This window comes from Eptesicus fuscus, chromosome 6 (assembly GCF_027574615.1).
Source record: "Eptesicus fuscus isolate TK198812 chromosome 6, DD_ASM_mEF_20220401, whole genome shotgun sequence".
In the NCBI taxonomy this organism is placed as follows: domain Eukaryota; kingdom Metazoa; phylum Chordata; class Mammalia; order Chiroptera; family Vespertilionidae; genus Eptesicus; species Eptesicus fuscus.
Window position 1 is genome coordinate 43,736,700 of NC_072478.1, and position 13,859 is coordinate 43,750,558.

At 37.3% G+C, this 13,859-nt stretch overlaps 1 protein-coding gene across 1 annotated transcript in view; it reads left to right on the top strand.

The window, feature by feature from the left end:
• RXFP1 (relaxin family peptide receptor 1) overlaps positions 1-13,859 on the top strand; it is an 85,012-nt gene that overhangs the window by 57,298 nt on the left and 13,855 nt on the right. The window contains exons 7-12 of the mRNA XM_028152455.2: positions 1,148-1,219; positions 1,312-1,383; positions 3,269-3,343; positions 8,905-8,976; positions 11,065-11,136; positions 12,071-12,142. Coding sequence (XP_028008256.2) covers positions 1,148-1,219; positions 1,312-1,383; positions 3,269-3,343; positions 8,905-8,976; positions 11,065-11,136; positions 12,071-12,142 — 435 coding nt within the window. The remainder of the gene's footprint in view (positions 1-1,147; positions 1,220-1,311; positions 1,384-3,268; positions 3,344-8,904; positions 8,977-11,064; positions 11,137-12,070; positions 12,143-13,859) is intronic.

Genomic DNA, 13,859 nt, shown 5'->3' on the forward strand with positions numbered 1-13,859 from the left:
TGATACTTGTATATGAAGCATAGGCAGAGAGGAAAAAGAAGAGGAAAAGACGTTGAAGTGGGAGGCATGGGCGGAAACATTGTTATATTAAGTACTAGTAATATGTACAGTACTGAGTACTGTGACTTGCCAATGCTGATGCCATGCATTGCCTCAAGTGTTACAACAGCCCTTAGGAGCAGGTACTAATATTATTTAGAGTTAGAGAAGCAATGGCTCTCAGAAGCTAATTGCTTGCTTAAGGTCACACTATAAATAAGGAACTACACTAGGAATCAAACTGGCAGCAGATTCAGAGCAGTGAATTGATGCACTAAAGAAATTGAGCTAGAAATAAACATGGTGAGAGGAGATCAACATAGAAGAGAGGGGGTTTACTCTGTAAAAGTGTGAGAGGTTGGGCAGGTATGGTGGGTTCAACCTCTTTAGCAAGACATGCCATGTCCTTTTAACCAGAACAGAGGCCCCTGTCTGCCCCCCAGGTTCATCTCTTAACTGTCTTCATAGCCGCATGGCGAGGCCACACTGAATTATCTGGCGATCCCTTCACTAGTCACTCTCTGCTTCTTGCCTTTGCATAAGCAATCTCTTCTAACTAGAATAACTTCTGCCCATTCTTTGCTTTGTGAATGGCATGTCTTCGTCCGAGATTCTTCTGGAGCATGCCTCCTTTGGTAAAGCCTTCCTGCTTCCTCACTCTTCCGTGCTCTGCAGCCTCGACCCCAGCAAAGCCAGGTGCCTTCTCCCCTGCATGGTCAGAGCAACATGCACGGTACACTTCTCTCCTCTCCCCTCGTTGCTGCAATAACCTGTTCACATGCTGTCTTCCCTTGAGACTCAAGGCCCCTCAAAGAAATAAATGGTATGCTTATCATAAAGCCATAGAGTAGGTGCTCAAAACAATTTGATGAATAAATGAATAGAGGAATGAAGACACGGCTGATTGGTTTATTGATTGATTGTGAGAGAATTAGACATAAAAACGTAAATGATAAAGAACTTTTAGAGATCCAAAGCCAGGGAAATGGCATGATGAGAAGAGTAGATTTAAAAAAAAGCCCTTAAGATGTATGATTATTGTTTTTCATTTCCTTATTACAAAATATCAGGAATACCAATTTTACTGTGGTCATTTCTCCTTTTTCAGGCATCTTAGTAATAACAGAATAACCTTCTTGAAGCCTGGTGTTTTCGAAGATCTCCACAAATTAGAGTGGCTGTACGTTTAATTTATGTGGCATTTTATGGCATTGGTTTTTATGTTCTAAAAATGTATAAGTGAATTGATTTTTTTTTTCTTCTGGCTGGCAGGGTAATTGACGATAATCACCTCAGTCAAATTTCCCCACTAACATTTTATGGACTAAATTCTCTTATATTCTTGTAAGTACTAAAATTAAAGCAAATATTTTAATTAAAAGAAAACACATGTATAAAAATTACTGCTTCTCAGAAGGAAGGTGGGGTGGGGAGAGATTATGCATATATGCATAACCCATGGACACAGCCAATAGGGTGGTGAAAGTCTGGGGGGCATGCAGAGTGAGGGGGTCAATGGGGAAAAAAGGTGGGCATATGTAATACTTTCAACAATAAAGACTTTTTTCTAAAGAATGAGAAACAAAATATTTGGGGGGAAAAGTAATCTTTCTATAGTTCCTATTCTGTTTTTCTTTTGTTTTGTTTGCTATTAGTGTTTTGGTGTGTTTTTTGGGGGGTATGTTTAAATGTTAAATATTTTGGTTTATTTCTACTTTTTTATTTTTGTAATTTTCCATATTATCAACTGTGGCATTATTTCTCATTCTATATCTTATTTGAATCATAGGTTGAAAGTTTATGGAAACGTATTTATTTTAGTGGTACTAACTTTCCAAATGCACAACAAAATATAAAAATGATTTTATATATTTCAGTGAGTTTGATCCATGTAAACGATAAATCTACATAATTTTTTTAAAATTACTGCTTTAAGTGTAACAGCATTAAGTTTGGAATTGTTAAAACCCTAAAAAAGCCTTTACAACTAAAAACCATTATTTAATTATAGTTTACTAGAGGCCTGGTGCATGAAAATTCATGCACTGGAGCAGGGGTCCCTTAGTCCGGCCTGCCCCCTCTCACAGTCTGGGAGCCCTCAGGGGCGGGAGGCGATCTGGCAATCAGGGGAAGGTGAAGCCCCCATCACACCTCTGCTGTTGCCACTGCCAAGAGTGCAAGCTTCAGGCATCCCTTGGCGGCTGGGCAGCCACCATCCGAGGCTTGCCTGTACCTCGGGCCGGCCCTGGGTGGCTGGGCAGCTGCCATCCGAGGCTTGCCTGTGCCTCGGGCTGGCCCTGGACAGCTGAGGGGCTGAAGGGACTGGGGGGACTCTGGAGGCAGGTGCGCAGGGCAGGCCTGGCCGTGCTGCGCGCCTGCTACCCCGGCAGGGCTGAGGGGACTGGGCGCCGCCATCTTGTGGCTGCGGGCACCACCATCTTTGAGGGTGTGACAGTCAATTAGCATATTCCCTCCTTATTGGCTGTGGGCGCCGCCATCTTTTGTGAGGGTGTGACAGTCAATTAGCATATTCCCTCTTTATTAGATAGAATAAGGCTATTTTGTAGTTTCAACAATTTTTAAGATTTCCTGTCTTCTACAATTTGAGCCCATCAAAACTGAATACAACTTCACAGTGGTATTTTATTGAAATATTCTTAAGCACACCATTACTGCCTTATGTTAATTTTAGTAAAGAAAAATAACATTCATTTAAAATCACCTCCTTTCTGACCAGCGTGGCTCAGTGGTTGAGCATTGACCTATGAACCAGGAGGTCACAATTCAATTCCCAGTCAGGGTACATGCCTGGGTTGCAGGCTCAGCCCCTAGTAGGGGGCATGCAGGAGGCAGCTGATCAATGATTTTCTGTCATCATTAATGTTTCTATCTCTCCCTCACCCTTCCTCTCTGAAATCAATAAAAATATTTTAATTAAAAATTTAAAAATAACATCACCTCCTTTTTACTGCCCACTATTGAAAGGCACTGGCTTTTTTTTTTTTTAGTTACTAACATTACTGCTTCCTCCATATGACAGATATTATTTATCTAATTTTATCACTAACAAGCACTGAAATATAAAACACAGGACCAAAATAGAGAAAACAACTAACTTAATAGATTTTCATGGTTTCATAAGAATAATGATAATACCATGTTTGGCTTAAGTTAAATAAAACTACTAGAAAAAAATGTGATTTTTTTTTTAATTTCTTTTCTTTTCCAGAGGCCTGATGAATAATGTCCTCACCCATTTGCCTGACAGACCTCTTTGTCAGCACATGCCAACACTGAATTGGCTGTAAGTTGCTCTGTCTTTTCTTAAAAGAAGTCAATTAACTTTTCTAGTTTTGCCTAGTTCGTTGGGATATTAGGTTTTGTAAAATGGTAAATTGTTAATGTCATATCACATTTCCTCAAATTACTTTAACATGATTTTGTTACTAAACATCCCCATTATCAAACTAACTCCTCTAAACTCTCACCAAAATAAAACATCTCAAAAACAACAACAATAAGCAAACAGACAAAAAAAAAACTTGGAAGCAGAAAGAAGACAGAAGGGATGGCATAGTATCTATATAACATCTTCCCCTTTCCCCGGTTGACCTATTCACCTATTAATATGTACAAAAAGACTAAATTTTCTAAATTCTGCATAGTGAAAATGTGATACTTAGAATTTAGTTTTGAAGTCAAATCACAATAGAATATGTTCCATAAAATTTGTTACCAAATAGCTTTGCTTGTTGTAATAAGTATCACTCCACTATTCAGAAGTCAATTACCCTGTAAATTTGCCTATTAAAATACAGGTAAAATGAAGAAATAAATAACCAAAATAACTATTGAAATATTTGGTCAATAAATGGCAAATACAGTATCATATGAAAACTCCATCTGTTTCTTATTGTGTAGGAAATTCTCAAATTTTTCTTTAATTTCTAAGCCCACAGTAGGTTAAAAATGCCAAATTAAAAGTAAGGGGGAAGCCCTGGCTGGTTTGGCTTAATGGATAGAGTGTCGGCCTTCAGACTAAGGGTCCCGGGTTTGATTCCAGTCAAGGGCACCCCTGGGTTGTGGGCTCGATCCCCAGTAGTGGGCATGCAGGAAGCAGCCGATCAATGATTCTCATCATTGATGTTTCTATCTCTCTCTCTCCCTCTCTCCCCCTTCCTCTCTGAAATCAATAAAAAATATATTTTTTAAAAAAAGTAAGGGGGAAGAAGCCCTGTCTGGTTTTGCTCAATTACTAGAGTGTCGGCCTACAGACCAAAAGGTCAGAGGTTCGATTCCCAGTCAAGGGTATGTAGATGGGTTGCAGGTTTGATTCCAGGGCCGGGTCGGGACTCTTAGGAGGCAACCAGTCAATGTGTCTCTCTCACATCAATGTTTCTCTCTCTCCTCCCCCTCCCTCTTTTCCACATTCTCTTTAAAGATAAATGGGGGAAAAAGATCCATGGATGAGGATTTAAAAAAAAAAAAAAAGTAAGGGGAAAGTTAGAGTAAGAAACAATTTTTGTAAGAAGTGACAACTATCAACCTGATAATAAAGCAGGAGTGAGAAGTACTATAAAAAGCAGACATAGTAATTCAAAACATACTATATTTTGGAACTATTTAGGGGAAGGTAAATATCTCAGAAATCATGACTTAGTCCAGAAGGCATCTTGGTGTAGTCATATGGAAAGGGCAAATTAAGTTTAATATCCTGTGTTGTAATTAAATTTGGTTCAGATCAATACATTAATAGTTAACCGTGCTCAGTATTCCAAACTTAGTCATAAGTAAATTAGCAATGAAGAAATCATGCATTGAGACCAGGAGCAAATATGGCAGATACTAAGCCTTCCCTTTGCTTTAAAAAAGACAGCCATATATCACTTCAGATAAAAATGATTAAGATTTATTACTAAAAAGTGGACTTTTTAAAAATTAAGTTTTAGCTATCCAAACAACTCATTCCATGTGCATTCCTGATAGTTCTCCAATTTTAATCCTAGTAATAATTTTTACTTTATAAGTATTTATTTCTTTTAAAATAGTTATAATATACTTACCTTGCCCATAAACTTTTATTTAGCAAGTATAAACTAGAAAATCTGATAGATGTGTTGGGGGGAAAAAAAAGTTTAACTCTGATTTAGTGGAAAAATACACATAAAATAAAAAGACATATGATAGCCCAGGATAATGTGCTTGCAAAATATCTGACAGACAACAGATTAGAACTTTTAATATAGCTCTTTCAAAGCAATTTTTAAACTGCAAACACTATAGTAAAGGTAGGGAAATTTTAAAAGGAAGCAACATAGGTAATAAGCATATGGACAGATGGGCAATAGCTGAAGGAAGGCGAACTAAAAATCAAGAGAGTGAAGTAAACTTTTAATTTGAGGTAAGACTGAGCAAGATTATATATGGGTAGAAGAAGCTAATATAAATAATTTGAATATATAGAAAACATGGAGGCTATATTACGGAGAAAGGTACTGGAAGACGTGGAAAAGGATGGAAATGTGATACACACAGGGCAATGAAATGAATGAACTAACCTTACTACAATCAACATGGCTCAATTTCAAGAACATAATATGAATTACAAATAAAATATACAGGTTGGGCATAGAAGGATATGGAGAACTATTACCATACTTAATAAGTTAACTCTAATTGATGTATATCAAACTGCAGTGTCCCTTCTCAATAACAGAACTGGTTTACTTGGGACAGCAATGTACCCAACAAAAACACTACTTTCCGAAACTTCCCTACATCTAGATCTATCCACGTGACTAACCTCTAACTCATGAGGCTTAAGAAGTATAGTGTGGCACTTCTGGGAAATCTCCTTGAAGAGAAAAAGGCAGACCCTTCTCTTCCTTCCTTATCCAGAACAAATGGATATTATGGCCAAGCATCATCTTGGACCATGAAGACTAGGACATGTGAATGGTGAATGTGAAAGATCTGAGTTTTTAAAAACTTTGTAAAACTACCATACTAGCTCTGGACTGCCTAATTCTAGATAATTTTTTTTTCTTAAAAAGAATTCCTTATGTATTTATGCTGTTATAGTTGGGTCTCTGTTATATGTATCTGTACCTAATCCTAATAGATATAAAACTGCAAACAAAGAATGCCCAAAGAACGTTCACCGAAATTGACCATATATTTTAGGACATACACAAACCAAACCCGAGAAAACATATGGAGGGATTAGCCTAAAGCAGGAGAAGGGCCATCTCTTCCTCTGAGACTAGAAAGAGACCAGGTGCACTTACAGGTAAGTCTATAGATGTTGGGCAGAAAGTCAAAGGCTTTTCCCTCCTTGATCACCTCAATATTTTCTGTGAAATAGGAGCCAGAAATGTTTAAAAGGTTGAGAGGAAGTAGAGGATAAGGAGGTTTGCATGGTTAGAATGCCTCTAGGGGATAAGAGAGAAAGTTGAGAAGGAATAGACAAGATTGTTGGTGTTTTTGTTTTGTTATTGTTGTTCTACAGATTAAAGAACCAAATTTTTACCTTTGGCAAGTTCTGCCTTGTATAAAGAGAAAAATAATATGATTAGATTCAGAGGCTCATCAAGTTGGAAAAGTGGCCTAAACAAACAAACCAACAACAACAACAACAACAAAACACCACCCTTTTCAACTCCCTAAAAGCTAGGAGCTAGACAACAAGAAGCAGGTTTGGATGCTTCAGCTAATATGTATGCTGCAAACCAGATCCCTGCATATCAAGGACCAAAGCCTCTAATTTTAGGAAGAAAGCCAAAGCTCAAGGTTAAAATAAATTTAAAATTAAGTAAAACTAAAAATGTAATCAAAAATCCCTATTTTGTGCCTCTATGTGTACCTTCCACTGATTTTTCAAATTAATAAATATACTAATTTAAATATAGATACTAGCTTCACAGAAAAAAAAGTTTCATAAGTAGCTAACAAGATCACCTAAGGATATTTTCTGAGGCTTAAGAGAGCATCACCACCTGGTGGTAGATTCATAGAACAGCAATGAATATTATGAAAGGCCAAAGCCCTGGCCAAACCTAATGATCATAAGTGCTTAGTTTCCAATTTAAGAGAATAATAGGAATTTTTCTTTAAAAGAATGTTCTAGAGTATTGTATTCCATGTAGTACAAAAATCCCTTCTACAAAATTCTTGAGTTATGGTACTGCCTCTGTAAAATATCTGTAGTGACAACAAGCTGCTTCTCTGAACACGATAGATTGCGAGCTTAAACTTAAAATGTTTTGTGTCCTTTGACCAGTAAATCTAATTTTGCAACCTGATGCAACATAGGAAAACCCTATATCTTCTACAGCCTCACTTCAAATATATCTCTCGTTTTACTCTTCTCTATTATAAACACACCCTTTTCACCCTAGCTGGTTTGGCTCAGTGGGTAGAGCATCAGCCTATGGACTGAAGAGTCCTGGGTTCGATTCTGGTCAAGGACACATGCCCGGGTTGCAGCCTCTATCCCAAGTAGGGGATATGCAGGAGGGAGCCGATCAATGACTCTCTCTCATCATTGACGTTTCTATCTCTCCCTCTCCATTCCTCTCTGAAATACACAAAAATATACTTTAAAAAAATAATAAATAAATACACCCTTTTCTCCAACTGACTTGATTTTTAGATATCTTACATCCAGATCTGCCAGATATACTTTGATTTGTCAATATCTATTTTTTATTGCAGTGCCCAAAATAAAACTGACTCTCCCAGATGTAGCCCAGCCAGCAGAATATCGCATTTCCATTATTGCTACTCACGTTTCCCTTACAGATTTTAGTAGCTGTGTCACACTTTAGCTCACATATTTGAGTCGTGACTATTCCTATAGGCCTATGTTACAGGGTGACCAGGAAACTCCGTGTTGGTATAGACCGAGTAAATTTAAGAACCAGCATTTACTTTTGAAAGTATATCCCTAACCTCAGCTAACTCTGGTCTACACACTTTCACCACAAACCAAACAATGAAAGAGGAGCAATAAAAGAATACCTTCATGGTAACTACAAGAGAACAACAAAGCATAAACTTTCTGACAAATTTGGCTGCTTAGACCAGACTCCTGACAGTCACTGAGCCACGTAGCGGGAGAGTTCAAGGAGGGTCAATAGGGTGTCGCAAGAACATGCATACACCTACTCTGAATAATTATAAAGGCAGTGTTTCTTAAAATGCAATTCATCTTAAATATTGAGCTATCAGCCCTTAAAGTGTGAATGCATTTCTTTGGGACACCCTCTGTATGTAATCCCTAAACTGGGAGTGGACAGCCAAGAATAGCCTGTGGGGATTCCTCTGCAATAAACTGTGTGGCAATGTAATAAAGCAATGAGGTTATTTATAGTGGGAAAGGCTAGTGAAAAAATTTTCTGGGGAGTATTTAGGTAAGGGAGGTAGAAGCTAAGTATTGTTTTGGTAGTAGCAGCTTCTGCAGGCTACAGCAAAATAGGGTCACACCACTTAGAGAAATGCCATTGGTAACTCTAGACAGATGCTTAATACAGTCCACTATCAAATCTCTGTTAATAGTGAGTGTCTACCGTAACAAAGATTTTCAGTCTGACCTCTCATTCTTTTCACATTTCTCAGAATAACATATGTGCCCATATGAACACGTGATAGAGATACGGTGATTCAAACCAGTTTTACAATTAACAGCGAAACAAGAAACATTAAATCTATATAAATATTATTTCAGCTATTATGTAAGTGGCCACCTGTAAGAATCTATATAAAATAAACAGCATGTGAAGCGATTTTATTAGAAAGCAAATAATTCTCAACCAATTTATTTCTGTCTATGATTAAAATTTAGCTTTATCATCTTTTATGTTTCAGGGATGTTGAAGGCAACCATATCCATAATTTAAAAAATTTGACTTTTACCTCCTGCAATAGTTTAACTGTTTTGTAAGTAATGTTTTATCCTTTTCAAATAATGTTATATCTCTTTACAAAGAAAATGAATCATTTATGTGAACAGTAGCTAGCATAAACATGCATAGTAATTACGGAAAATGTTCACTATCGGCTTGAAGTTTTTTGAAACTGAAGCACATTGGCAAAATTGCTAAAGTTCAAATTAAGGGTAACCACAGAGTCTCAATATACATAAATCATCACAATGTCACTGTATTATCTGAGGCCTGTTTTTCCCAACTGAAACAAAACCCATTTTAGTGGAAAGAAATTCTTAGAGATCACATAGAATCTGTCCTTGGGCCTCAGTATGAGAAAAGCTAAGCAAAAGTTTTAATCTATATCTGTTTGCTTTTTACAAATTATTACTGCAAAGATTGTAAGGGGTGGGATTAATTATAGTCAAAATTAAAAAATATATATTGCAGAATGTTCACACCCTCCGTATATAATTGTGGACACCAGGATAAAGCTTAGAATGTTACTGAGTTTCATTTATCCTTATGCTTCTCTGGCCTATTTTAAATTCACACTGCCTCTTCCATGAAAGTGAAGGATTCTGGGGCTTCCTTTAATATAAAAATACAGCTGCCTAATTCACAGTTGACTTTTCCAGGACAGTGTTTTTCAAACTGAGTTGCAACTCACAAGTGAGTGATGAAAGTAATGTAGTATGTCCTGACCATAATTTTTTTTAAAAAATTGAATTGAATAAAAATATCAGAGTGTAATTTCCAAAATTAAATGTATTGTTTCAAGAGTCTTGGATTGTGTGGTTGTATTTTATGTCCCAAAGTAAAATGCATTTCTTTTACTGAAGGTTACCATAGAAAATTTTGAAAACCATCATGTTAGAATATGCAGGACTCCTGTTTATTGGCAATGCAATAGCTACCACTAAAACAACAATAACTTTTCTCCAATTATGCCTCCCATTGCAATGGATTCAGGCCATTGAAATATTTGAACTCTTCTGCAGTGACTTCAGCAGTCTTCAGATGCAGGATGCTCTATATCAATCATGCAAAATAGTTCATATTAATTGTCCTAAAGAAACCAAATTGCGCCCAGCCAGGTGTGTCTCAGCGATTGAGCAACAACCCAGGAAGCAAGAGGTCACTGGTTCGATTCCCGGTCAGGGTATAAGGCCCGGTTGCGGGCTTGGTCCCCAGTGTGGGGTGTATAGGAGGCAGCCCGTCAATGATTCTCTCTCATCGTTGATGTTTCTATCTCTCCCTTCCTCTCCCTTCCTCTCTGAAATCAGTAAAAATATATATTTTTAAAAAGAAACCAAACTGCACCTAAAGAATATGTATCAAATATATATCCAAAAAACTTAGAACTTCTTTTTTGTTCTACCTGTGTTTGCTTTTTAAAGAAACCTCTGCATGATGTTATTTATGTTTCCTCTTGGTCCAGAGATATTGGGAGGAGATGGTACTGGTTTGGAGTGCTGGGAGGAAATAAATACTTAAGGATGGGACAAGGCCAATTTCCAAGCATGTCACACAACGTTTAAAGAATTGGGAATCCTTTGACTTTTCTATGAGTTAGTCCTTTATGCCAGCTCGTCCACATGAGATCCTGCAGAAGTGAACTGCCAAGAGTTACAGCATCCCAAACTAGAGCTCTGACTTGGTCCAGCTTGGGCTAGACTTCCTTCAGCAACTCTACCCTAAGTTACATCAACTTCCAAATATGTATGAGTGATATCGTTCAGGGGATATTTTGGTAGACAGACATGCTACATGGGCTGAAGAAGCGGCTCTAAATAGCTCTCTAATGCTCTCGATGGTCTTGAGAATCAGACTGTTCTCAAGAGTTGAGATTGTCACTATTTCCCTTGCAAAGCTCTTCCCTATTTCACTTTAAAATTGCAATGTTTTATTTTTGACATTATTAAAAGATTTGGAAATTTGAGATTAAAATTAGGTTGAGTAATTTATCATACTCCTTCAGATTATCTTGAAATGAAAAGTGCACTATATATAATTACCTTTGTTTTTGCAGGCTGTTCATCTCCTCTAACAACTCATTTATCAAGAAGCTATAATGTGTGTGTTGTTTTTTTACTTTCAGGATAATGGGGAGAAACAAAATTAATGACCTAAAAGAAAATACTTTTGCACCTCTCCCGAAACTAGATGAATTGTAAGTTTGATTAAACAAATAATGATAAAAATTTTCTTTCTACTGTTGTAGTTCATATTTGCTACACATACATGCTTTTATACATTAAGAAATATTTATTATCTCTTTTCCTAGCATAATTTATATATACACCTTGGGCCACAGAGGAATTCTGAGAGCATATAAAAATGTGTGTTGCCCTAACTGGTTTGGCTCAGTGGATAGAGCGTCGGCCTGCGGACTGAAGGGTCCCAGGTTCGATTCCGGTCAAGGGCATGTACCTTGGTTGCGGGCACATCCCCAGTAGGGGGTGTGCAGGAGGCAGCTGATCGATGTTTCTCTCCCATCGATGTTTCTGACTCTCTATCCCTCTCTCTTCCTCTCTGTAAAAAATCAATAAAAAAAATATATTAAAAAAAAATGTGTGTTAAAGGAAAATATAAAATAGATATATGAGGAAAGTGAAGAAAAGGAAACATAGATGCAGGGAAAAGAGTAAAGTTAGGGTAAATTTAATAAATAAAATATATCCGACACCACTCTGACCACTGCTAGAGGGACAGCAAATTTGTCTTGAAGTTTCCTAAAGAGTTAGGATTCAGAGACCATTAAGATAAAAGGACTTCACTTTGCTAATTCTGAAACCAAAGGATAATCTCTGATTCATAAAGAAATCAAACACTGCCATGGGTAACATCCCAACCTATAATAATAGAAGAGAGAGATAAATTAAATCAGCTATTTATAATGTCCCTTTTTAAAAATCAGTAACAATTCCAAAATAAGACCCGAAGCATGGAGGCATGGAACAGACTGTCACTCCCTTTTTTAAAACTTTTAGAGTTCTGGTACTTAATATTAGTCATTAATAGCATTGTTAAAAGTGCTATTGATCAAGTATAGAACAATAAATAAAGTCTTAAGAAAATAATTGGACTTTTTCAATTTTCCCTAGGGATTTAAGAAATAATAAGATTGAACATCTTTCACCGTATGTATTTAAGGATCTAAAGGAGCTCTCGAAATTGTAAGACTGATATTTTGTCATTTCATTTCTTTATTTTTTATATTTTAAATTGTGATCAAATATGTACAACATAAAATTACCATTTTAACTATTTTTAAGTGTACAGTTTAGTGGCATTAACTACATTTACATTATTATAAAAACATCACCACCATCTATCTCTAGAACTTTTTTATCTCCCCAAACTGGAACTCCGTACCTGTTTAACAATAATTTCCTATTATCCCCCCACACACCAACATCCACCACTCTATGTTCTGTCTCTATAAATTTGACTCCCTCAGGTACCTCACATAAGTGGAATCATACAATATTTGTCCTTTTGTGACTTGCTTATTTCACTTAGCATAATGTCTTCAGATCCATCCATGTTGAAGCATGTGTCAGAATTTTTGAGTATTATTTTTCTAAATAATATTAATTCTATAATTGTATTTATTTAATTTTATAATTAATGAATTAATATAATTGTTCACAGTAACAATCCACTGTGTGAATATACCATAATATGTTTATCCATTCATCCATTGATGGACACTTAGGTTGTTTCCACCTGTTAGCTATTGTGAGTAATGCTGCTATGAACGTGGGTGTACAAATATCAGTTCAAGACCTTGCTTTCACCCAGCCTGTGTGGTTCAGTGGTCGAGCATTGACCCATAAACTAGGAGGTCACTGATTCAATTCCAGGTCAGGACACATGTCCGGATTGCAGGCTCAGTGTGCAGGAAACCAATTGATGTTTCTATCTATCTCTCTCCCTTCCTCTCTCTAAAATCAATGAAAACATACTTAAAAAAAAACACACATTGCTTTCAGTTCTTTTCATATGTAGCCTCAGAGTTGTTGGATCAACTCTGAGGCCACATATTCTTAATTTTTCAATGAAATATCATACTGTTTTCCATAGTGGCAACACCATTTTCCTTTCTCACTGGTAGTATGCAATGGTTCTAGTTTATCCACATCTTCAACAACACTTTTTTCCCCCTCATTTTGTTAATAATAGCTATCCTAATGGATATGAAATGGCACCTCATGTTTTTGATTTGCATTTCCCTAATGATTAATGATGTTGAATACCTTTTAATTTGCTCATGCATTTGTATATTTTTTTGGACAACATATAATATTGAAGTATTTTACCCATTTTAAATTGTTGTTCTTGAATTATAGAAGTTCTTTATATATTTTATATATTAAACTAGAGGCCTGGTGCATGAAATTCGTGCATGGGGGCAGAGGGTGTCCCTCAAGCCAGCCTGCACCCTCTCCAATCTGTGACCACTCATCTCTCTCACAATCCAGGACTGCTGGCTCCCAACTGCTCGCCTGCCTGCCTTCCTGATTGCCCCTAACTGCTTCTGCCTGCCAGCCTGATCACCCCCTAACCACTCCCCTGCCAGCCTGATTGATGCCTAACTGCTCCCCTGACAGCCTGTTTGCCCCCAACTTCCCTCCTCTGCTGGCCTGGTCACCCCTAACTGCCCTCCCCTGCAGGCTTGATTGCTTCCAACTGCCCTCCCTTGCAGGCCTGGTCCCTCTCAACTGCCCTCTCTTGCAGGCCTGGTGCCTCCCAACTGCCCTCCCCTGCTGGCCATCTTGTGGTGGCCATCTTGTGTCCACATGGGGCAGGATCTTTGACCACATGGGGGCAGCCATATTGTGTGTTGGAATGGTGGTCAATCTGCATATTACTCTTTTATTAAATAGGATA